General features: G+C 37.5%; 1 protein-coding gene across 15 annotated transcripts in view; it reads right to left on the bottom strand.

Annotated features, from left to right (window-relative positions):
• The window catches only part of PTPRD (protein tyrosine phosphatase receptor type D), a 2,510,439-nt gene that overhangs the window by 433,953 nt on the left and 2,049,309 nt on the right, over nucleotides 1-27,177 (bottom strand). For all 15 annotated transcript variants that reach the window (XM_066257235.1, XM_066257234.1, XM_066257236.1 and 12 more), the window contains one exon: nucleotides 7,562-7,725. In XM_066257235.1, coding sequence (XP_066113332.1) covers nucleotides 7,562-7,625 — 64 coding nt within the window. In that variant the 5' untranslated portion in view covers nucleotides 7,626-7,725. The remainder of the gene's footprint in view (nucleotides 1-7,561; nucleotides 7,726-27,177) is intronic.

A 27,177-nucleotide genomic window follows, 5' to 3' on the forward strand; every position in this document is an offset into this window, starting at 1 on the left:
TACTAGCTCAAAAATCATTCCCTGAGAGCTACACATGTAATCAAATTTTTAAAAAATTATATACATCTTTAAAAATGAGTAAAAATTGGTCAAATCTGTAGTTTAGTTAACACTATTGTGCCAGTGTTGGTTTCCTGATTTTGAAAATGTACTGTTATTATACATAATACACTACTATTGGGGAGAAATGGGTGAAGGGTCCATGGGAAATTCCTATGTTAGTTTTTAATTTTTTACGCAAAAGAAATTATTCCTTCAAGAAAAATTTTTATTACCCTTCTAAGTAGATGAGGCACTTAGGTCCCTATTTTCTTCTGCCATAACCCTTGGCATAGTTTGAAAATACATTATTTTCAGATGTTAAATATTTGTCTGAAGTTTAAGCCCATCGGGGGCAAGTTTCACATTTCTTTATCTCTCTATTTGTATCCTCAGTACTTAACTCAATGCTTGGCACAAAAATATGTGTCCAATAAACATTTATAAAAGAGACTATTAAACACATGAATTATCCAATCAGTCAATGTCTTCTGGAAACACACATGAAATAAAGATACATATTTACATTTTTAAAAAATACTGCCAAATTATGAAGTTAATGGAATAATAAATGTCAACAGAGATCTTAACATGGGTGCCTTTAATCTGAAAATAATGGAAGCTAATGAGGAAAAAGCATAATAACTAACATCTAGTGAATATTTAATCCTGCTTTGCAAGTAGTTTTTTATTTAATCCTTATAATAACCATATTAAGTGCACGCTGATCTCAATCTGCAATTTACAGATGAGAGGCACATAAACACGTAGAAATTTTCAATTTGCCTATGGTGAGAATAAGTTTATAGCAGAGGCAGGATCTGAACACCCACACTCTAGCTCCTGAGTCTATATTCTTAAGGACTACTTTCTGCCTGGAGATAAAGTCTGAAAATACTGTTTGAGAGATACATACAAAGTGAACAATGAATTCTGAAGACAGAGTACAAGCTGATATGAAACCACACTTCTTTTCGTTTTTATATCTCCATAATTTTGCATGAAGCTTTTCATGCCAGTGTGTACACACACACACACACACACACACACACACACGCTAGCTTGATGAATGAATAAATGAAGCAAAAGCAAACTGAAAAAAAGAAGAAAGACAAATTTATAGGTAAGGGATTTGATTTCCACATAATCATTTTTTCATTTGATTCTTCATTTTAAGATGGATGCTGTTCGGAAGTTTTCTGAATTAACTGAAGCAGGACAATACGTGCAGGAGATGGGGCCCCCAAACAAATGAAGTCTATTTGACATGATTCACATAAATAGTAGCTAACTGAGGAAAATGAAAGATACTAATAATGAGAAGGAAGAGAAATGAAAAAAATCACAGAATGGATAAATCAGTTACGACCAGGCTATTAATAATAACAAGAAGTAATTCACAGATATTTTAGATGTTGTTCCATCCTTCAAGTTTAGGGCCTCATCACAGAGATCAGAGATAATACATTTGTCATACTTGGGATTAAAAAAATAAATCAAATCCCTCTACACTCAAAATGCTTTGAACAAGTGTACACATTTGTTGATTTTGAGGCATATTCTTAACCTTACTAGGTAGATACAGCTCTGCTGGGAGCAATTAATTCAGAAAGCCACAGAAAACTCTGCAATGGAGCTGGGGGACCAGTAAAATAGCTGGAATATTTTCCTTGCTGCAGACAGCTGGATGCTGCTAATCTAGCTACTTTAAAGTGAGGGGAGGAGAGGAGGGAGAACAAGGTCTTCCTTTTGCCACATCTCTGTAAATTCAGAGAAAAGGAAAACAAGGCAGCGTTGATAAGCATGGTAAATGAACAGGCTTTCTCCTTGCTCCCCTCAGTGTGTAAGTCTAGTCTAACTGGCCTGATGAAACCACTGTACTTCCCTTTCAGGTTGCATATACCAAAGGGAATCTAAGCAAAGAGCTGGGATAAGCAGCAATTCACCTTTTTTTAAAAAAAAAAAAATGGCTTTATTGAGATATGATTCACACATTGTACAGTCCATCCATTTAAAGTATACAATTCAACGACATTTAGTGTACTTATATTCAATTAGCACCATCACCCCAATCTAATTTTAGAACATTTTCATTATTCCAAGCAATTTATATTTGAAAGGATGGATTAATTTGTTTACAATAGAAATAAATAAATATCCAAATTCTCATAATCTAAGATAAAAACAAAAAGACATTTGTGTGTGTGTGTGTGTGAGAGAGAGAGAGAGAGAGAGAGAGAGAGAGGGAGGAAGGGAGAGAAATGAAAAGCACCGATTCTTTGTTGCGATTCCTTAGTGCTCATTGATTGCTTTGTAATACGTGCCTTGACCTGGTGGCTACAGCAGAGTGAGTGAACCCTTGCTCAAGCCAGTGTGACCTTGGGCGTTAAGCCAGAGACCTTTGGGCTCAAGCAAGTGACGATGGGCTCATGTCTATGATCCCATATTCAAGCCAGCAACCCTGCACTCAAGCCAGATGAGTCTGCACTCAGGCTGGTAACCTCAGGGTTTCAAACCTGTGTTCTCTATATCCCAGTCCATCGCCCTATCCATTGCACCACTGCCTGGTCAGGCAAAAAGACATTTTTCATGAGATGAATGTTCTCATTGTGCAATGTCCCTGTCTGATGATTGTATACACTTTGCTAACCTAAGCAAGAGCTCCTTTCCATTCCTGACTTCATTTGGGAAGGTCTATTTGACTTGAACTATTTCGTAGAAGGTATCATCTGCTTTCAATGAAAACATTTTTCTTTTCCTTAAAAAATTTGTTTTTTTTACATAAGAATTTCTGATCATATCAAAAACTATTCACTCTCATTCTCACCATGCTTACCTCCAACTCTACCTTTCTGGACCACTGGCCCATATAACACTATATTTGCTTATACAGAGGGTCCTTAGATTACGACAGTCTCAATATAGGGCGTTTCGAGTTTACGATGCTCACTCCCATAACAACTTTAAAAAATTGAGATGTGAGTATTTCAGCTGAATCTGTTAGCATCATATTTACAGACTATATGGGTGAACTAGTTTAGTTGCGTGTGGAGGAATAATAACAGTAATGCTTTTTCTGTGGCTTAGTTGTGTTTTTATGTTCTAGATTATCATTTTACAACTGTGTTAGGATAGATAAGTAACTAAGCCTAGGTGTGTTTCAACTTACATCAAAATTCAGGTTATGTCACTTTCGTAGGAACAGAACTGTGTCATAACCGGAGAACCCCCTGTAGTAAATATTTGTACCTCTACCCTCTGAGCCACTCAGGCAAGTGCACTGCAAGAAGCTACAGAACATAAAGATGAGAACACTCCATTGTCTGTTAGACCAAGAAAAATTAATTTTAAAATGGTAAGTCTAAAAAAGGAGGGTTTTTTTTATTTTAAAGCTTCACTGAAGTAGATATACTTTACAATTTTACCCCCTTAATTTTTAACTTAATTCCTAGGTAGAAAGTTCATGAGAATCTCCTCCTACATATAGAACTTCACAGGGAAGCAAGTTGGGAACTTAACATGCTACAAGAAAACCTGCTATATCAACCACTTAGACTCTGATAATCTTTGTAGGTCAAAAGAAAGAATTTTAGTACAGTACCTAATATAAGTGCATAATAAAAAATATTAGCTTGCTTGTTTCGAACAATGATGTAATAACAAAGAATATTTATTAATTGCGTACCATAAGTCATCCGCTGACCTGTGTTTTACATGAACTCATTTAACCTTCACAAAATCCAAGAGTAGGTCCTATACTACACCATCATCATCAGTACCAACATCACCATCACCCACATTTTAATGAGGGGAATTGAGGCAAAGATCATCATGTATCATGCTCCCAATTAAAGAATAACAGCCGTAATTTAAAACCAGACTGACTTCAGTAGTCATTTTCTTAATCATTACTCTATGCTGCTCAATAGGAAATATATAAGGGGAAATTGGTTATCTTACAGCATAAGTATCAGTCTATTTTCTAAAGAAATAAAGACATTCCCTAGATATTGTGATATAATACCAAAGAGGGGAAGAAACAAATAGCTTTCATGGAGGATGACAATATAGTGAGTATATATGGACTATCAGAAGGCTCTTTAACAACAGGGAAGGAAAATGAGTAAGTGTTCACCATCGGAGATTTAAAAAATGGCAAAAGGCAACAGAAAATGGATGAACAAGACCATTTGAGAAATTGAACTATCAAGAGTTATGCTTCTAATGAAGATCCAGTAAACACACAGGTCCAATCACAGAGGCCAAAGGGTAAACTCGGGTCTAGAATTTAACACTAAGTGGTAAGTGCTTTCACTGAAATGAAACCAGTTTGATGAAAAAAAGGTGCTCACAGCAGCTTCTTGGCTTGTATCTAGTTAAAAAATAGTGATTAGCAAATAAACTAAAGCTTCATATGAAATAAAACTAACAGAAACCAGTATAAAAACTCAGCCAAAAGAAAAATATTCACCCCAGGATTACACTAATATTATATAACATAAAACCATCTTGAATTTGCATGTATATTATCACTTTGTCAACCTCAATCAGACCACTGCCTCAACTAAAAACCTGGTTGGCTGGCATGAGGAAGAGTTACTGCTAGTACCCCAACAGCATACACACTTCACCCTCTCCTGAGACGACAGCTCTACCATGGCGACGCGCTTTCAAAAAACAAGCACAATCATTTCAAGCATTTAAGATGCAGGAATGCAAAGAAATAAGATTCATGTACACATCTAGACTTAATAGTGGGGACCTGTAGGGCATTTTAAATTGGCAATGGCAAAGACTATAATTTTCTGCTCAAGGAATATTATCACAATTTATCAACCTGGGTTTGAACCAAGACTCCTAAGTGCTCTCCTACTTAATGCAACGTTACACCTAACACTTTTCTATAGCGTTCCACAGAGCAGATTATAATCCTGACTCCTTGACTCTTTGGAGTTAATCATTTCAAAAGGCAGTGTGTTGAACACATTAAATTAACAGTGTAAACTGGAGGGGCTTCTTTCCATTTCTTCAGAAGAGAAAAAAAAATTATTATTTCATAGTTTTCAAATTGCTCTGACAAGCTACCGTTAAATTTTGAAATAAACTTCTGATCACTTGTGAAAATACAAAACACATTTAGTTAAAAGGAAAAACAAGTATGTCTAAATGTGCTAATGAAAGCATAGAGAAATGAAGCAGAGACACAGGCAATGGAAGGTAAGAAATAGTATCTTCACATGATGGTGAGGAAAATAAATTTTTCTTCAGTGCTCTATAACTTGATTTTGTTTAGCGTTTTAAGAGAAGGTAATGGCACAATTTAATGGGTTACAAGCTATATCCTATTTTATCAATTGTTCTTTAAACATTCTTAGTGACTAAAATTATCTCCAGCTCCACAACGCGCTTTCATGTACCATGAATATCCTCCAGTAGATTACCAAGGAGTGTCCTTTCTTCTTTTAAAATATACAAAAAAAAACAAAAACATTTTTTTTCTCTTTCATCAGGAATGCTCAGGTTAATTTAAAGATGCTATTCAACAATGCCACATGAATCTGTTAACAGGCAATTATACTAAATCAAGGGTGAGTTCACAAGGGCAAACTAAACGAGGTTAATTTGCAAAGAAGTCTCTCCCAGACTCTGGTTGCAATAGGAAGAGGGAGGCAGAACAGATTCTTTTCTAGGTTAGATCTTGAGGTTGAATGCTGATTATCACATGACTGACTGACATGATAAGTATCTTAATTTCAAAACTGTTCATCATGCCTTTGTGATCTCCTTTAGAAGACTCCATGGTACAGGCGGTGTGATGAAAGACCGGGCGAGGCAGAGGTAGCAAGTGACGCTCACCTGTCCAATAAACTATTTTTTAAAACATAATTTTAAAAGTACTTATTCCTAAACTTTTGACATATGTCTGCCAGTTTCCACCATGGAATGAAACAAAAGAATAGGTACTCAGTAAAAGAACAAGTTTCCTTATCTGGGAGGATAACTTTATGGATAAACAATTATATCTAATAAGTAAGAAATTCTCCGACTGTAATCTGATCTCCAAGTGGGTCCCCCCAGGCTCTTCATATGCTTTTGCCAAAAATTAACAATTGTAAAACAACTTACTTTTTCACTCTAGCCAAAACACAAAAGTAAAGCCATATGCCTGATTTCTTTAATAAACTAAATTTAGATTTCAACTTTAAAATGTATTTTGACATACAGGGCTTTAAAATAACAAGAGCATCTTTCATTTTGGGTCTTTTCCCAGTTAATTATTTGCTGGCATTGTATGAAAAATTCCTTGGCTTCACTCTAAACCAACACTCCCAAGTGCTAATTAGGAAACTATATACATTATTAACCAGAGAATGTTGTGCTTAAAACATGCATGTTCCATATGTATCCTATTATTAACATTATTCTTTTCACTCCTGGAAAGCTCTCTTTAGAAAACAGAGCTCCTATTTAAACAAAGCAATTGGCTGCTGTGGACGAAATTCTTGTCAAAATGCAATTAATAGGTAGGGGCCAACGCGGCACAGGATCCTTGTCTTTGAAACATTCTTAACATGAAATTACATTTAATCTCAATGAAAAAGCCAGTGGAGGGAAAAGTTAATGACTGCAGATGTTATACGTTTTAATAGCACCAGGGGACTCCGAACGAGAACGGCCAACTCTCATATGAGCTAAACCGCTATTGAGGATCCAGACATGCTGTGAGCACGAGCCACAGACCTGCCTTTTTCCAGGACTACCGCTTCCAAAAGGCCACAGGACAGATGGGAAAAGAAACATATGTAAACAAGGTAGACCTCACGATTCCCTCATTACGAAGGAGATAGGATCTTCTCACTCATTGGCAAGCTAACTGACCACCACCTCAGTTTCATAAATTGAGACGTATAATCCAGACTTTGGTGTCTCTACTCTGCAGACTTCTCCTCCTAGGTCCACACCCTCCATCCAGCCACAGAGTTGTCAGTTCCGCTTGATTTGTTTGAATATTGTACTTGACGACAGCTGTCGGAAACAGTACAGAAGAACAGCTGCTGTGACAGCTACAAGGGGCTTGCAAGTTTAATTGGCCTCAATGTAACATTGTGCATTTCTCTAAACACAGAAATATCCACAAAACTAAAGAAATTTCTAAGGGGTATGAACAATATTTACTTATTGGCAACAACAACTAGTTAACCCCAGTTTGAGTTACAGTATATCATTGTCTCATAATATCTTTGCCACCCTGACTGGTAAGGGTATAAAAAAGAGAGACGGGCAAAACAGTAGGAGCAGTTAGATGCACCAAAGGGGGGAGGGGGCATTCAGAGAGAGGAAATGGTAAGGAAGGCACATCAATAATCTGTTTGAAAGGCTGGCTGGTGGTCAAGGAAGATCCCACAGTGTCTCAGGATTTACTTCCAAAGGAAACATCTTCAGAGGCCCTGAGCCTGGTGCCAACTGCAAACAAAACCACTCATTATGGTCACAGCCCCCTAGACAGGGGAGCATGGCTTACTCTCGGCATCTGCATGGAGGAAGAAAGCGAGGAGCAGCAGCAGCGGCCTGGCGACCCGCACCATCCTGCAGCCCGCAGCAGCACGCCCCGAGCCCGGAACCGCTGCCTCTGACACCGCGGCGAGTGTGTCCGGTGTGTGGTTTCAGCTGGAACGCTTTCAGAGCCTGTAGGGGAGAGACAGAGAAAAGAGAGGGTAGAAAACACAAAGACAGCTCAGATTCCTCACTCTCTTCCCCTTGTCCCATCACCACCACCACTGAGAGACACAACCCATTATAAATACACAATAAATTGTAACCATGATGCCTTTGTGTTAGGAAGCAAATCACTTGGTTTGTGAAATGGGGCAGCCCTACTCTCTCCTGTTCTCGTTTTTAGGCCATCCTAAAGCCAGACGCCTTGCCTTTTACACTCTATGTGTGCCACCTTTTGGGCAACACTCTTATGAGAAGAAACTGTCACTTTTTATGAAACATCACATGACTACATCAGTGGAAGAAAGCACACCAATGTTGTAAGAAAGCGATTTAAGAGGAGCCGCACCATTCAGGATAAAAAGTCTATTATTGACAGAATAATGGGAGCTGCTTCTTGGCACCAGGTGGAATGACAGGACTAATTCAACCTCTTCAGCTAACCAGCAGAGGTTAGAATTTTTTACACTAGCACATTTGGCTTCTTCCCTGAAGACACATCAACGTTTAAGTCTAGTTTGGCTTCAATAAGTCAAAACAATAGTTAGCGTGAGCCACTTTGATTTAATGGATTTTTATATGCCTCCTGGGCAAGGGCTTAGTTTTCTCGATCTTCTATGTAAAATCAATAAGCCACAAACTATTTTTAGAGAGCCTCCTGCATGCAAGGCATCAGAGAGGCCACAGAGCACGAAACTGGGAGTTACAAACATGAGTCAACTTCTATCTTCAGTGACTTTCCACCTTAGTAGGGAAAATAAGACAGATACATTAGATGACTACTCTAAGTTAATAAGTGATTAGTGCCAGGGAGGAAAACCAAACAACGCCATCAAAGATGGTATCAGGAATGACATCTGGGAAAAGGCAGTGTGCCAAACTGGACCTGAGAATACAGGCAGGATTTTACCAAGAAGAGAGAAAGGCATTTCAGGAATCCTATGCAAAGGCAGAGCAATGGGATAGGAACTCGGGAAAGCTGAGTTGCCTGGTCTGCCTGAGGCAGAGCTTCTTCTAATGTCTATGTGCATCAGAACTAGCTGGGAAGGCTTGTTGAAACAGGTAGCTGGGCACCACCCCCAGAGTTTATGCTTCAGTAGGTCTGTGGTCAGGTCCAAGAATCTGCATTTCTGGCAGGTTTCTGGGTGATGCTGATGCGGCTGGTCCAAAGACCACACTCAGACAGTGGGTTGGCATAATGGGGCCATTAGGAAACCAAAAGAAGAAGAGGCAAAAGAAAACGGTTCAGGCTTAATTTAAAAAGGTCACAGACAGCCTGGAATACTAATCTAACTCAACCAGCCTTTATGCAGCAAACCACAAAGAGATCTTTTTAATGTTTTGGAGACAAGGAATAACATGCAACTAGGCTTTGTTGAGATTAACTGACAGGTGCATGTGGGACGATTTAGAGAATGCTATTAGGCCAAAGCAGGATCCCAGGTGAGAAGTAACACACACTATAAGAGTGATAGTAGTCCTGGTGAGACTGGAAGGAGAGGGAAACAGTAACTGGCTTCAAGTAATAACTTGAAGTATGATTTCTCAGGTGATAAATAATTATTCCTATAGAACCCTGAATAAATCTTGCAGGGTGTCTTATGTAGTAGGTTCATGTGAGAGAGAGAGAGAGAACAGTGAATGCTATTGCTTCCTCTAGCCTTGTGAGAGCTTGAGATGACAGATCAGAATTTATTTCTATAGTGAAACAGTGTATCTTTACGTTTTCTATATTAAAATATTTAAAACACATACAAAATTTTTAACAGGAAATACTAGAGATATCCAGAAATAACCTCATCCACTAAAATAGCTTGTCTTTTAAGAAAGTATTGTAAGGCAGATCCCATGGAGTGTATGTTCTAAAACTGAGCTTGAGTGTGAGAACAAAATTTTTAAAGATACTATCTTTTTCATTACTACGCATGAGTGGCCTGAATACAGAAAACAGGAAACTAAAAGGAAGGGGGGAAAACATTCTAATTACCATTCCATTACATAGCCTTTTTCTTCCCTTTGTGCCAATCTGCGGGTGGCATGAAGAAGGATGCTGTACATTGAAGCACATTTACTTGAAACTAAAAGCTAGCCAGCTGCTCCTAATCAGCTATTGTTATCCATCTTACCTGGAAAACAACTTATCAAACTGTTTTCAGTTATCAAGTGTTAAATCCTCAAGACTTCACAGGAAAAACGCTACAGGAATCAGCTTCCCACTTCCCTTTCACTGCTCCCATGCTCATGCCAGCATTTCTAATGACAGCAAAGTCCAGGCAACATCAGTCCTGTCGGACTCAATTTGTGTCTGTGCAAGCGTATCAGAGCCAACTGCTCCATAATGACTCGGTGCGATCACAGAGATGGAGACATATGAAATCCTCACTCAGGAAAGAGGTGATTTGGCTTTTCCCCCTACCCGACTGAAGTGGCATTCAAAGACCGAATTCTTCCAAATGAACCTACAAATGTGAGCTAGGTCTTGGTACAGTGATAGGATCTATGAAATGAATACACATACAAACATACAGATTTATACATGTATGGGCAACGATCAGGCAAGCTACATGACAAAAGGAAATCAGAGGTGTGAAGATAAAACCTACTCCAGATGTTCCTTTCAGCCAGACTCCGCTCTGCATCTTGTTTATGACATAGACACGCGGCAAAAAGGGAAAGGCTGGTGTGCATCAGTAAGGAGAAATATACAGTTTAGAGTAAAAATGGTAAGTGAATTCTTAAGACATCATTGACAGTCAAAATAATGTGGATACTATTAGTAGTTTCCATTAGCCTAGAGAAAAGAGTGCCAAGCCCTGCTTTGCAAAGGGGTTAGGAAATATTAAAGGCCCCGCAGTTTAACTTACATTGCAAATGATCTGCTTTGGTCCAACAGCAGAGGCCCACTCATTGATTTTGATATCCTTTGCCCTTTGTGAATGTTAACTGGGATAAGAATATAAAACTGAGCCTTTCAGATGAGTTTAAATAAATTTTAAAATATTTAAAACTCCCTGGTTTCTCATTGCTCACACTACAAAGATCTTAAGAAACAATAACTTTGTTGCCGTCTAATGAGCTGAATACCATCCAGTATTTCCCTGTGTATAAGACGCATCTTGATTATAAAAAGTTGGGAGTCTAAAAACTGGGTGCATCTTTTTTTTTAAGTTTATTTATTTTTTTATTTATTCATTTTTTTAGAGAGGAGAGGGAGAGAGAGAGGAGAGAGAGACAGAGAGAGAGAAGGGGGGAGGAGCTGGAAGCATCAACTCCCATATGTGCCTTGACCAGGCAAGCCCAGGGTTTTGAATCAGTGACCTCAGCATTTCCAGGTCGACGCTTTATCCACTGCACCACCACAGGTCAGGCCAAAACTGGGTGCATCTTATACAGTGGTTGTAGAATTCTTACTTGCATTTCCTGCTTTTTTGACAGTGATGAGTTGTATGAATTTTATGATTAATAAAACCTGAGTTCAATAACTTTATGTAATACATTTTTTTATTCAAATTTTGGGCCCCCAAATAAAGGTGCATCTTATACATGGGAGCATCTTATACATGGGGAAATACGGAATTTACTTTTGTAGTTAAGTACATGTGTACTTAGAGAAGCTAACAGTTCAGAGGGCAATTATATTATACGATATAATTTAAAATGGAACAATAAAACTACAGTTGCCGCCAATTCTGAACATATCATGGCTTCAAGTAATCACACAGCTGACACCCAAGTTTTTATCTTCAACTGAGCACTGTAACCTTTCCTTTAAATAAGTACATTCATATACAAAAGAATAAATATGGTGCAGGATTTTTTCCATTGTTCTGTATTGTTGGCATGTGTTTCTGTAGACTGTGTTAAGATAGGAGAAAAATGCAAAATGGAACTTTCCTTCTTTTAAAAATATCCTAAAAGTCCCTTAGAAAAATGAGTAATTATAGGTTTTATGTAGGAAAGGGCAAAATGAGTGTGGGGCATCTTATTGTACCGGAAGCAAGAAAGCTTTCCTGTCCTATGAAGTTACACCTAAAAGGGAGCAGAGGCGATGGGCTCCCACCTGTCAGACCTATCTGAGTGGCGAAACAAGGTACTGACTGCAGTAAGCTTAAACACAATGTCTTAAATCCATGAGTTCATATTTTTAAAAATAATTTCTAACCATTATATTGGTCACCCTAGGAAGGAGCTAAAGGATCAAATCATCATTTTTGCAAAAAGGAAAGAATTAAGCATTTAAAAAAAATGTCTATAAGAATATACAAAGAAAACAGTGACTGCTGTCACTAGAAAATTAGATATCATTGTTTATCTTTAAACATTTTCCTTCTTTCTGCAGTATAACAAACCCATACTCTGTTCCACCACATTCTAGATATAGTAGAAGTAAGGATATCATGGTTATGTGTAACCTGAGTCTGTATCTATTAAGTTGGAGGAATGGGACTGTACAGTAAGGAAGAAGTCCCAAAATGTTGTGACTTCTTTTTATCAACCTCCCAAACCATATAGATCAACAAGAACAGGTGTCCAGTCATTTAAGAGTTTTAACTATTTGTACAAAAAATATTCCAGCATAAAACTCCAAGTTGTAAAGCAGACAAAAGCAGGACTGTTGTGGCTGAGGCCAGAGGGGAGGCGGGGCCCAGAGTACACAGCAAGCCTGGTGGAGGTTTCTGGGAGTGCCTGGGGAATTCCCTGGGCCCTCAGTGCACAGTTACAGCTAAAGGACACAATACGAAACAAGAAAAGAAAAATCAACTTTCAATATGTCACTCATTCATAAGGATTTTCTGAAAGAAGATAGTTTCTAAATATTTCATCTTGGTCTAGGACAAAAATCCACAGCACTGTCTACTGTAACTTCCCACAGGATAGAAATGTGCTTTTTCTGCACTAACTAGTAAAAGATTGTGTTAAAAATAGCGATTGCAACTGGGGAAGTAAACATTTTCTTGTATTTAAACTTAAGTTGTAATAGTCACATATGGCTTAGAGGCGGCCCTACTGGACAGTGCAAACTACTGCTAAATGTTTTAACAGCCTGAATAGCACAGCTATAAAAGTCTAGGTTTTCTGGTTTGGGGACAAAAACAATGAGTCCTTGTAGGCCTTGGCTTCCTAATAATCAGACTCAGAAGATTCACTGTGTTATGCGAGGAAACTCACTTCACATTTAGGTCACTCATTTCTCCAAGCAAAAATGATTGTCTCATTTTTAAAAACGATTTCATAGAATGCAAAGGGTGGATCAATAACTGGCAAGTTTGTGACTGGAAAATGTCCAGCTAGAAATATTGTCATTCATTAAAAGAAAAAAAGTGGTGTTTCATATCATAGCCAGATGAATTCTATTTCTTACTACTGAAAGCCCTTGTTGGGACACAATGAAAATGAAAACTTTTGACATTAAAGGCATGCCCCCTCCATAGATGACAAGGATAAGCATACTTCTACAAACCCATGTGAAGTAATTTGTATAATGTTTATAAAAAAGGCCACACTCAAATAATTATATCAGTGAGGGATATGAAAAGCATATTTTAAATCCATGCAGTATCAAAAGCCTCAGTTCAATTATGGTAAGCATAGCTGAGAAAAAGAAGGGCAATAAGCAAGGTTATTAAATTAAACACCAAAAAATAACTGCATGTACAATACTCCTCCAGATAATATACTCTAAACTCAAGTATATAAGAAATTAGTTTCATGTAAGAATCTCAAAACTCCTCAAATTGGAACACTCTTTCACATAATAGCACAGTGTCAGAAACTCTCCATTTTCTTTATTTTGCCCTAAACGTGTTTTCATCATAATAAATTGGAGAAAAAAAAAACACAAGAGGAAGTTTATGAGATATTATATATAAATACAAAATACTAACTCAGTCATCTCATTTTTGGCTTAGACTATAACTTAAGATGAAAATAGCAGAGACTGTAAGTAAATACACAATAATTCTTTGGAGAAATCAACTGAATTATAAGAATAAGTGAAGAGGAAAACAATACCTATCAATATGGATACCATAAAAGACTCTTTATATGTTTAGTCCTAATATATACAGAGAAAATCCAATAAATAGGCTGAGTTTTATATAATATGATTCACTTTCCGAGTTACTGCCAATGCAATCTCTATAAAATTTCAGATGACTTCACATTTGAGGTACATGTAAATATTAGTTACTTTCAGAAATGACATTAACTTTGTTCCTTTCTCCTTGGGGAAGTAAAAATGAGATATGCCATGAGAAATGAACAGATGGGGGGGGGGTCTCATCTCCCTGCCTACCTATTTTTCCCCTAAAAATAGAACTATATAGTGATTGATTTGAAAAGTAGGATCACTTTAGAAAAAGTATCTAATTTCTTTAAAGTATTACTACATGTGCTAACTTCAATCTAGTTTTTTGTGATAGTAGTGGAAGTTTTCAGTGGAAAAACTAAATGCACATCTATTCAGCATGTTGCTGAGACTATTATTTGTTTCGTTCTTCCAAAAGAACATTTTAAAAGTGAGAAACTGATCATTTTCACAAAGATAGATATGCAACCCAGTCACTTCCTACCCAAACAACAGAACACAGATTTTATTATTTTTATCTTTGAGGATTTCTAAATGGATATGAGACCATCATTCTTAACTCATTATACCTGATTTTCTTTTCCATTATCTTTAAAGTCAAAATCATGTCTCTTTTTAATGCATGCATAGTGTTTTTTTGTATTTGTTTATATAAAATACACTTAATTTTTAAAATACATTATGGATAATAAGGTTTTAACTATTATATGTACATTTTATTTGCTTTACTCCCATCAATATACAGTAGAAATCTAGCAATAATGATATATTTTACTTACTTACTATGAAAAGTACATTTTCAAAATCATTTTTGTGGAGAATTTACTACTCTCTTCATCAATGATTACGTTTTTCCTTAAGATAATTTTAAAAACAAAATGAGGAGCCTCTTAATCATTTTAAATATTTCATTACAAGAACTCTATATAAAACAACTGCCTACTCACACAGGTGGTTTATCCATAACTCCCTCCTCGGAGTAACCAAAGTGCTAGACCAGTGGCTCTCCCCACAAGAATGATCTCCCCCTGGTGATATCTAGCAATGGCTGCAGACTTTTTTTTTGTTGCCACAACATAAGGGAAAGTCTAATGGCAACTTAAGGTAAAGGCAAGAACACTGTTAAATATGCTACTGTGCACAGGATAGCCTTCAAACCAAGACTTCTCAGGACTAAAAGGGCAACAGTGTGAAGGTTGGATACCACTGTCCTAGAATAGTCCATTCATGTAGAGAAAAATTAAAAAATAAAAAAAGGAAATTTTCAAGGATTGTTTTTAGTTCATTGTTTCCTAAACCCATCGATTTTAGGTATTTCTAGTGTAGTTTTAGTACATGGACTTGAAACATTTATATTTCTGGGCATGGAAGTCAAAACACTATGGATGATACCCAAATTTCCCTTTTTTGTCCTAACTTAGAACTGAAGTTGGCATGCCTTTAGGGAGGTTCAGTTCACAGGCTTAGGTGATATCAATATTGTCACCAGTTTAAAAAAAAATAAATCTGTTAAATGGAGCAGACACTGCACTGATGTCTGTCTGTGAGTATATGGATAGATGTGGTTCTCATCTCACAGGATGGGAGCTTAGCTCTTCTCTGAGGGAACAGTCCAGGATAGAAATACTCAGTTCCGAGCAATGTTCTTTCAAATCACTGCCAGGTACAGACATATCGATACAAAGTAGAATTATGAGAAGCATCATCAACGGCTGGGGAATGTGGAACTAAAGAATATTTTCTTCATTTTCCCTATGTTGACTTCATGACTAATCCCATATCTCTTTGAAAATCTATGAACATTTATAATAAAAAAATTAGAGGAAACAAATAAATGGTTATTCAACCAAAACAGAAACATAACCTAAAGAAACAATAGAAAAAAATATGAATGATATTCAATACACTCCTCTCTCACCTGGACATTTATCTCATTCAATTATATTGCACTCTTCCTTATTGTTAGGACCTTCTCCACACCTACCTTTTTTTTTTAAAGAAACCATAGATTGATAAAAGTTAGAAAATATGACAGACCATCTTGGGCAATCCCCTCATTTAGCAGACAATGAATGAAGTAAAAGACATAATGGAATAAATAATCTCTGGATACACATCTGGTTAGTCTCAGGAGAGAGTTTAGAACCCAGATCAATTTTCTTCTTTTCTAGCATTCAATCTGCTTCTATCATCTCTGACTTACTATACAGTAGAGACAGCTAGCTTGGGAGATGTCATGATTCTAAAATGAGCAACATACTAAAAGTTCTTTAAATGGCAAAAAAAAATTTAATGATTGGCCCAAATAAAGGAGGAGAAAAAAACCTTAAAATTTTGGCGTAGAAAGGAAGGATAAGAGGATCTCAAAGGATAAAATTCTTTGAAAGTCATTGTCCTAAATGGATAAATAATTCACATTCATAAATGAAAGTTTATCTCACAAGTCAAAAGTTCTCCACAGGTCAATCTTTAACTTGGTAACCATTATTATGCACTTGAGTATCTTAAGTCAGAGAGTTTCCAGGTGTGCTTGGAAATAGAAATGATTAACTAGAAACAGATTTTTAAAATTCTCACCTTAGTAATTGAATTAGTAACATGTAAACACGTTTCTACAACTTTAATGCATATTTACTTCCTATTATTACTAGTAAGTTCTTACTTATGAAGTTTTTTTTTCTCTTTTATTAAATTAGCAAGGATACAACTTAAACTAATGGCGAGTAGATAGGAATGGACTAAATGGTGAATTCACAGTCATACAAGACAGTCACCCAGGTGGAAAGGCACCAGCCAGAGAATACTTTATTATAAAGTTGCTGAGGGCAACACGGCCATATTGAAAGAAGAAATGATGACACACCGTATTTTTCAAAAGCACTTGGCATTATAAAGTGCTTTGATAATAAAGTACAAAAATTTCCTGCAGCAATAAAAGCACTATGCATTTCCCATACAAAGATGTATCAGTCTAGCAATGAAAAAAAAAAAATACTTTCCCATAGTCATGCTTTCAGAAAATATATTTAAGACCTCAGGAAAAAGGCTTTGTAAAATACTGTCATTTTTATTATACTTCTATAAAATACTCAAGCAAAATACACAGTACAGATACTCTTTTTTTAAGTGGGAGTTTAAAGTCTTTAAAAACCTACTTATAAATGAAATGGAGTAACCTTCTTAATATCAAACTTTCTAGATATGGATGGTAATATTAAATGAAATGCCCATAGAGCTCAAGAAAAAGAAATAATGAATAATGTCAACCGAACTTGTCTGCTGGATTCAGCCATCATCCTAGAGGCCTTCTGGAACAGAGACTTTTATATTCCAAGGTGGGGGGTAGTCAGGTATAACCTGAGAGGCAAGACTGGGCAGCAGGCAGGAGCTGGAGCTGGAGGGCAGATCGGAAAGCATAGTGGGTGCACTGGGGCAGGGGTTAGGGGGAGATACCTAACTATTATTTGGTTGAGAAATCAAGTCCCAAATTAACATGCCATCTATTTAGGAATTTCTCTACTTTTTTGGTATGCCCAATGATGTTTCCATTCCCAATTGAATAGGCTAAACCTTTCTTTATTACGTTTCTTTAACATTTTTAAGCATATATTTACATGTGTTATCACATTGACTTAACAAAACATTCTTTAAAAGCTATACTTTAGGAAAATGTGCTCACATCCTCCCACAGCAATTGCCACTAGAGTTAAAACTACTCATAGCGATGTTCAAACTTTAGATACATCCTATACATAAATATGGTGCATACAGACCGTACAGAAACATGGGGCACGTTTTAAAACACATGTGAAAATAAGTATCTGTACATACCTAGGATGCTACTAATGAACTCAATAGATTGCCAAACACGCAAAATTAGAAATTTTTAAAATGAGATGAAAATAAACAGAAGTCTCACAGGTTTTTCCTAGGCCACATAAGCCATTGGAGGCCCACTGCCAGAGGTATTCTGCAGTTTGGATGTTTTTCACATCCAGGTGACAACAGATAAAAAAGGAGTGACTTTCCTGCAAACCCCCTTCTGGAGTTAACACGTGCTGTAATCACCAAATGTCAAACAAAGGCTCTGTGTGATAGCTGATGTCAGCGTGATCTCACACACAGAGGAGAAAAGACATTATTGTTTGAGATTTTCATACAATGCCCTCATTTTATAATAGCAAACCATCTACACTAAAATAGAATACTTTACACATCAAATGTGGTTTTGTTTTAAAAATGAATTCCTTCATTCTTTTTTGCTCCATAAATATCCTTGATTACCAGGCATGGTGATAGGTACAGGAGACACAGCAACGTGCAAAAAAACAAGGTCCTTGATACAGGAGGAGATAGAAAAATACAAGCAATTTACAAAAAAAAAAAATTAACTAGGAATGCAAAAAGGGAAATAGGTATTAGGTAGAGAGTGACCGGTCTGTGGCGGGGGGGGGGGGGGGGGGGGGGAGAGAAGGGAGGCTTTGGATAGGGTGTCAGGGAAGATCTGGGGCGTGCTCTGAACCTGAATGACTACACAACCTACAGAAGAGCTTTCCAGGCTGAGGGACAGACCGCCGGGGCAGAAGCACTGAGGCAGAAGTGAACCAGGTGAGTGGAACCCAAATAAACCCAGCAGAGGACCCCATGAGGTAGGCTGGAAAACAGGACGGATCCAAGCTGCACAGGCCTATAGCACACATTGGCAAGAGTGGATGTCATTTGAAATGCAATGGGAAGATGGTGGGGGGCTTTATGCTATGGAGCGACATGGTGTGACATATTTAGACGACTTGTCCAGTGGCTGTGCGCCAGTGCCATTCTCCCTCCACCACCCACCCCGCTCCAAGTCTCTGGAGACTTTCAGTCCATTTATTTGGACATAGCCATTGTTTTCCATTGTGAAGTCTTTGACCGTTGATGAAAGTCTCTCAGTTTCGCTTTTCAGGAATCCTGTGGGTCGTTTCCCCTTCTCAAATCTGTTTAAATCAATCAGAAATAACGTGTTGCTGCTTTTTAACACCTTAAACTGCCTATGTCTGTCCCTATATGGCAACACGCCTTTTCTTCTCCACCCCAGGGTTCTCCCACTGAGAAGGTTAACATACATCAGAAGGTTCACTTGAAAAGTAAGTACGGATGTTAGTTCTCATTTGCATTCCTGAAAACTATAAAAATAAAAACCTACTTTCATGTATACAGAAACTTTGAGAATACCAGTTCTCCACGGTCACACTTTTAAATCTGTAATTCCAGACAAGCTTTCTACACACATGTTTAAAAAAAATCTGAAGTTTGGTATGTCAAAGTCTTGTTTTGACCCTTTTAAACCTTGTAACATTAGCTGTGATCCTAATACGCAACAGAAAACTGGCATGCAGACCACTAGGATTTAGAGCTATGTCCTGCTGTGAGTCAATTGCTGGCTAGCTTCCAAAATTAGCTTTTCAGTCTCAGTTATCTTTTACATTTCATCCCTTAGTCCTCACTCCAGGAATTCCTCCATTATTAAAGCAAGGCTTTTAACACCCCAACATGAAGTCATTTAATTCCTTATTTTTTCTTATTAGTTAGCTAAATCGACTTAAATTGTCAGTATTTAACCTGTCTTAAAAGTACATTAGAGCCTGATCACTCAGTGGCACAGTGGATAGAGCGTTGGACTGGGATGTGGAGGACCAAGATTCAAAATCCCAAGGTCGTGGGCTTGAGCGTGGACTCACTAGCATGAGCATAGGGTCGCTGGGTTGAGCATGGGATCACACACATGACCCCATGATCGCTGATTTGAGCTCAAATGTCACTGGCTTGAAGTCCAAGGTAACTGGCTTGAGCTCAAGGTCACTGGCTGGAGCCAAAGGTCACTGGCTTAAGCAAGGGGTCACAGGTTCAGCTGGAGTCCCCCCCCCCCCGTATAGGCACATATGAGAAAGCAATCAATGAACAACTAAGGAGCCACAACAAAGAATTGATGCTTCTCATCTCTCTCCCATCCTGTCTGTCCCTCTCTATACCACGTTCTGTCTCTCTCTCTCTCTGTCACCAAAAAATAAAGTACAATAAATATAGTGCACTACAATTTGTTGTTGGGGGGGTGACCATACAATGCCACCTTACTCTGTACCTCAAAAGAAGCAGTCTATTCTCCCTCTGGTTGGTCTTGCCACTTGTCTGGGGCAACAGAATAATAGGGAGGAAGCTATGTGTGTGCATTCTGACATGAGCCTCAAGAAACCAAAGAAACCTCTGGAATCAACGTGACATGCTCTCTCCCACTTGCTAATCTCAGGTGCCCTTCACCAGTAACATCTGAGTACGTCTAAGCTAGCCTGGTGGTGGATGAGAGAGCATGTAGAACAGAGATCAATTACCCAGCTAAGCCATCTTAGATCAGGCATTCCATAGAGGACCTGGCAGCTGACCACAGACCTATGAACAATCCCAGCAAAAATCAGCCAGCTATGGCCCACAACAGTAGAACTCCCTGAAAGCAGCCCAAACTGCTGACCCAGGACATCATGAAATAAATATAGGTTGGTTTAAACTCTTACGTTTTGGGGTCATCTGGTATATAGCAAAATCTAATGACATCAAGGGTTTAAACATTTATTGCATACACTAAAAGAAAAATTTTAATGTATGTTTTCTTTAGTGTCTTACCCCACAATAAATGCTCAGGATACCTGGCTTCTTATGGCTGCATCTGAACTAAGTTGTTCTTTTTGACAGGGATCAATTAGTAAAATCACTGTCATTAACTTTCTGACTTTTTATGTAGTGCATTGTTCTGTGATTTGAGAAAATTGGTAAATTGAAACTTTTTGTGCCTCTGTGCCCTTTCTTTCAATTATAAGTATTTTCTTCCATATAGCACAGAGAGTAAAACTGTTCTAAAATGTCTTTAATCAATGGCTAAAACCACAGAGCATGACGTTCCTTCCTGGTAAGATAATTGAAGTGACGTACGTGTCTGAGATCTCAGCTGATTTCACAGAATGTAGTGACAGGTAGTAGTTAGCATAATTTTATCTCCATAGATACTGTTTTTCTTAAGTGGTTTCTGCCCAAGGATAAAGGCCACAGTTCAAATTAGGTTAATAATCTAAAAGCAGAGAAATTTTCACTCAAACTTTGTGAGGGATTGACATTTGGAGCAGTCCATGTGTGTTCCTCAGGCAAATTTCTGACAACATGCTCAATGTGTCCATCCTTGGATAGAAGCTAGTTACCTAACTTGTTAAAAGAATATGTGAAAAAGTGAGGAGACATGATGATTACTAAAATAAGTGAATTAACAGGTTGCTAAATACATACTCAATACAAAAAAAATAAGCTGTATTATTTAAAACAAAAAAATAAACATTTTAAAATGTGCTATTTACAAATAACTGGAAGCATATATCATGTTCATGAATAAGAAGAATTAACATCATTAAAATGTCCATACTACCCAAACCAATCCATAGATTCAATGTATATCCTATCAAGATAGCAATGGTGCCTGACCTGTGGTGGCGCAGTGGATAAAGCGTCGACCTGGAAATGCTGAGGTCGCTGGTTCAAAACCCTGGGCTTGCCTGGTCAAGGCACATATGGGAGTTGATGCTTCCAGCTCCTCCCCCCTTCTCTCTCTCTGTCTCTCTCTCTCTCTCCCTCTCTCCTCTCTAAAAAATGAATAAATAAAAATAAAAAATAAAGAATATTTAAAAAAAAAAAAAAAAGATAGCAATGGTGCCTACCCAGTGGTTGTACACTGAATAAAGTTTCAACCCAGATTGTGGAGGTCACCAATTTGAAGCTCCTAGGTTTCTGGCTCTGAGGGTAGGTTCATCAGCATGGGGCCACTGGACTGAGTGGGGAATCATCCACACAATCTCAAAGCTTGCCATCTTGGGCCCAAAGGTCACTGGCTTTAAAGCCAAAGGTCACTGGCTTAAGCAAGGGGACACTGGCTCACCTCCCTCAAGGCCCATATGAGGAACCATCATTGAACAACTAAAGTGAAAGAAACTATGAGGTGATGCTTCTCACTGTCTCTCTATAACCCTTCCTATGTCTCTATCAAAAATAAAATAAAATAAAATAAAAATACCAAGGGTGTATTTTACAGAGCTAGAACAAATATTCCAAAAATTTTTATGAAACCATAAAAGACCCTTAATATCGCAGTAATTTTGAAAACAAAGAATAAAATCAGAGAAATTATACTACCTGGTATCAAACTATACTACAAAGCCATAGTAATCAAAACACTATGGCATTGGCATAAAAACAGACAAATAGATCAATGGCATAAAATAGAGAGCCTAGAAATATACCCATACTTTTTTAATATTTGACAAAGGAGGCATAATTCAAACTAATAAACTTTTAATGAAAAGAAAAGCAATGGTAAAAAAAACCCTCATAACTCCAAATAGTTTTCTGCTCTACTTTTTCATGTTGGTATTTTCAACTAGTACCATTCTGGAACAGAGTGTCCATTTTGTTCTGTTAATATTCTCCACTAACTATTTTTAACTTTTTTTCAAGTCCATTTGGTATTTATTTGGAAATGTCTCCGTACAAGACCATTGTTATCATATAGTCACAGGATGGCATGAGGTACTTAGCCCATATTGTATAGATAATTGTTTTTTTGACTCAGTATTGAGTCTTTATTATAACTATTATAATCGCACATTTTATTTTGGCTATTATCCCTGTTTTATTTAAAAATGTGATCTTCAGTATTTCTTGATCTCAACATATCTGAGTGATAGGAGATCTTACTATTAGAAGTAGTAACTCACTGTAGTGATAATTTGGTGGCCATGTGATAAAATGATAAGACAAATATAATTGAGCTTGGGACTGCCTTTTCCCATGCCAATTATTAAGAATCTCTTCTGATGAGTACCTAGTGGTGTTAATATTGTCATTACTAAGTTCTAAGCCATCTTGAATGATTATTTTCTCATCTTAACTTATTTCAATTCAATAATTTAAAAAATGTAAGTTTTTACAATTTTTTTCCCAACATTTTATGAAATGATTTAGAAGAATTTAGAACTATACCAGTTGATGATCAGTTTCTTAACTTGTGAATATTGCACTGATTCCCTCTGCTTCTGTGAGCCCACTGCCTAATTATGAAACTGTATTGGGCCCTGGACAGGTAGCTGAGTTGGTTTAGCATCTCCCTGAAACAACAAGGTTGCAGCTTTGATCTCCAGTCAGCACACACACAGGAACAAGCAACGGATGAGCGACTGAGTAGAACAACAAATGAATGCTTCCCTTTCCCTCTCTCTCTTCCTCTCTCTGTCTCTATAAAAATAAATCAATAGAAAACAAAATTAAACCCTGGCCAGATAGCTTCGTTGGGTGGAGCATCATCCTGGAGTGTGAGGTGGTTAGTTCGATTTCCTGGTCAGGGCATATACAGGAACAGCTCCATGTTCCTGTCTCTTTCTCCCTACCTCTCTCTCTCTAAAAAAAAAAAAAAAAAAAAAAAAAAGAAAGAGTGAGAGAGAGAGAAAGAGAAAGAGAAAGAGAGAAAGGAAGAAAAAATAAAGGAAACTATAATAAATTTCAATAAATGTATTAATAGAGATTAAAACAAAAATTTCATATAATAATTACAATAGATAAATGACAATGTCAACATACATGCTTGATTTAAAAAAATAACCGTAAAAAAACTAACAATAGAAATAATTACTTAAACCTAATAATATTTACTAAAAACTTACATCAGATACTTAATGTTGAAGCCACAGATGCAGCCTCAACATGAGGGTATTCACTATTGATAATATTATTCAATATTAAACAGAAGGTCCTGGGAAATATAGTAAGACAATTTATTAAGTAAAGAAGTCGGAGGTATGAGAATTGGAAGATTGAGGCAAGCAATGCTCATATTCACATTACCCTAAACAAATATTTATAGAAAAGAACAAAGGATCAAAAGCAAACAAACAAAAAGTTAAGATAATTTTGAGAAACAGCAATGGGGAAAGTATTTGTGTCTGCTATTGTTTATTATAAAGCTCTAGTAATGAAGACAACAATGGTTTTGGAGCTTGAATAGACAAGGGACCAGTAGAACAGAGTTCTGACACATGTATACCTACAAGGAAAACTAAGATAGATAGAGATGGCAGCACAGAACAGGGGGTAATAGGTGGTGTGCAAATGAACTATGTCCTAGAGTTGCAGTCTCCATGATCTCTTAAGTTAGTTAACAAATTTATAACTTCTTTTTTTAAATATTAAATTCTCCATGTTTCTTTAACTTATGTGGATTCTCCTAGCTGGGCCCTATAGATACAGACACTAGCTCTTATTGAGTACTTACTATATGACAACTGTTGTGCTGGTCCTTTACATTTCTTATCTTAGGAAAGTGAGAGATGGTGTGTTACAGTAGCAGATATGGTCAGGAGCAAAAATCTAGTCTTTTCCTTGTTCTCATCCACAGAAGGCCCCGAACAGTAGAAGGATACTTGTCACCCTGATCTACCCATTGCCAAGAAGAATTGTGTGTGCCGAGAACTCATACTCAATCACGTGAAAAATAATGTCACCAACTACTGCATTTGGGTCAGTGCTGTTTAGTAGAATTTTTTGCAGTGATGGAATGTTCTCTATTTGTGCTGTACAATACGGTAGCCACTTCTCACATATGGCTACTGAGCATTTAAAATGTAACTAGTGTGACTGAGGAACCAGAGTTCTGAAAGCCCATATGTGGGCAGTGATACTATATTGTACAGCAGCAGTTAGACATTTCAGGGCAGTAACAAACTTAGGTGTCATGAAAGAAGTATTTGGGTGTACTTCTGGGTGTACAATTTCACAGCCAATGTAAATGCCAATTGAGATTGTTAAAACTGTACCTAGGTAACTTATCAATGAGCTTTCATGTATGAAAAGACTGTCAAAAACAGATCACTCATGCTGGGGCTCACCTCCACAGGTGCCAAGGAGCATCTTGTCTTAGGGAAGAAAGCAAACCTATGCTCCATGAATAGTGTGCAATTATATTTTACAGACAGGCATCAATGCCTGGTGATTTTGATGCACTTAGCTTTTATCTTAGGAGAGTTATTTAAAGATGCATACACATAGCTTAGGGCCTTAGCAAATGGATGACATATAAAAGTAGGAAAGCATAAAAGGAAGTAGAAGAAAACCTGCTTCATTTATAAAATGCTGCTCTCTTTTCAGTACTTCCAAATTTTACACTTGAACGTCGTTTCTTAACAAATCTCTTCTCTGACTCAACTCTTTTGTTTTGTTTTTGTGACAGAGACAGAGAGAGGGACAGATAGGGACAGACAGATAGAAAGGGAGAGAGATAAGAAGCATCATTTCTTCGTTGCTGCACCTTAGTTGTCATTGATTGCTTTAAAATATGTGCCTTGACCAGGGGGCTACAGCAGACCAAGTGACCCCTTGCTGAAGCCAGCGACCCTGGGCTCAAGCCAGCAACCTTGGGATTCTATTCAGCAACTTTCGGCTCAAGCTAGTGAGCCTTGCTCAAACCAGATGAGCCCACGCTCAAGTTGGCGACCTCAGGGTCTCAAACTTGAGTCTTTCACATCCCAGTCCAATGCTCTAGCCACTGCGCAACTGCCTGGTCAGACCTGACTCAAGTTTTACAAAATGTCTTTCATCATTCACCGACCAGAGGAAATCCTTATTCACACTCCATTCCACCAATCCTAGCTTTTAGCAGAAGTCAAAACAGAAAGAAAAGAAAAAAGCAGTGTTGACTGGGAGTTTGGATATTGAGAAGAGGAAATTAGAATGGGTTTTCATTATATTTGTAATGCTTTATTTATTTTTATTTGGAATTTATTGGGGTGACATTAATTAATAAAATCATAGGTTTCAGATATTATTTCTTGAAAGAACAAAAAACAAAAATTGAAGTAAAAGTAAATACAATTTGAACATTTCTAGATGATGGACAATGTTATTTTTATTCTTATTTACCATGATTCAATGTTTTTCTATATTTTTATTTATTTACTATTGAATTTATTGGGATGACATTAATAAAATTATACAGGTTTCAGGTGTTCAATTCTGGACTATTCCACTTATACTGGATTGTGTGTTCACTCCAAGTAAAGTTCCTTCCGTCACCATTTATTCTCCCTTTATATAGCATCTACCTCCCCCACCTGCTTTCCCTCTGGTAATTACTGTATTGTTGTCTGTGTGTCCATATGGTTTTTTTCTTTGCTTAATCCCTTCAATTTTTCACCCAGCTCCCAACCCCTTTCCATCTGACAGCCATCAGTCTGTTCTCTCTATCTATGAGTGTGTTTGTATTTTGATTCTTAGTTATTTTGTTCATTCGATTTTACATAAGTGAAATCACATAGTACTGGTATTTATCTTTCTCTAACTGGCTTATTTCACTTAGCATAATACTCTCCACTTCCATCCACGCTGTCACAAAGAGTAAGATTTCCTTCTTTTTTTACTGCTGAGTAGTATTCCACTATGTAAATATATCACAGCTTTTTCTTTTTTAATACACTCATTCAATGATGGACACTTGGGCTGCTTACAAATCTTGGTTATTATAAATAATGCTGCAATGAACACAAGGGTGTGTATATTCTTTTGAATTACTGTTTCAGGTTTTTTGAATATATTCCCAGAAGCGGGATCACTGGGTCATAGGCATTTTCATTTTAAAGTTTTTGAGGTAACTCTATACCATTTTCCACAGTTGCTGCACCAGCCTGCATTCCCACCAACAGTGCACCAAGGGTACCCTTTTCTCCAAATCCTCGTCAATATTTGTTTGCTGATTTATTGAGGATAGAGATTCTTATGGGTATTAGAGTCAGAAATTGTGAGGTGTCTCTATATTCTGACAGATCAGAGGTAGAGTCCTGTTAGGTCCTATACCTCAAGCATCTCCTCAGACAAGAGCAGTGACCTCATTTCTGACAGGATTAGTGATCTCACTTCCTGACGACAGAGCCCAGCAGTTGGAACCTGGTAACCAAGCAGCCACATTCTAAACAGACCCCAGTCAGCTCATTTGACTAGAGACATTCAGAGAGATAGGATGTTCTCTTGTTGTCTTCCCCGCTCGCCAGGCCGTCGCCCTCGAAAAGGCAGTCGTGATAGTGAATTCAGCCGCTGCCGTCACTGGGTCCGCACTCAGCCCAGACGCCTGTGGCCCTTTCCACGGCGGGACCCAGAGGTAACACAGGGAGCTCAAAGGAGGTTTCTTTGAGCTAGGCCACCACGCTGATCCTACCTCAGAAGCCTTTTACCCCGTGTGTCTGTGTGTCTCTGTGTGTCTGTATGTGTAGCAGAGGGGT

The sequence above is a fragment of the Saccopteryx bilineata genome, chromosome 2 (assembly GCF_036850765.1).
Source record: "Saccopteryx bilineata isolate mSacBil1 chromosome 2, mSacBil1_pri_phased_curated, whole genome shotgun sequence".
NCBI classification, from domain to species: Eukaryota; Metazoa; Chordata; class Mammalia; order Chiroptera; family Emballonuridae; genus Saccopteryx; species Saccopteryx bilineata.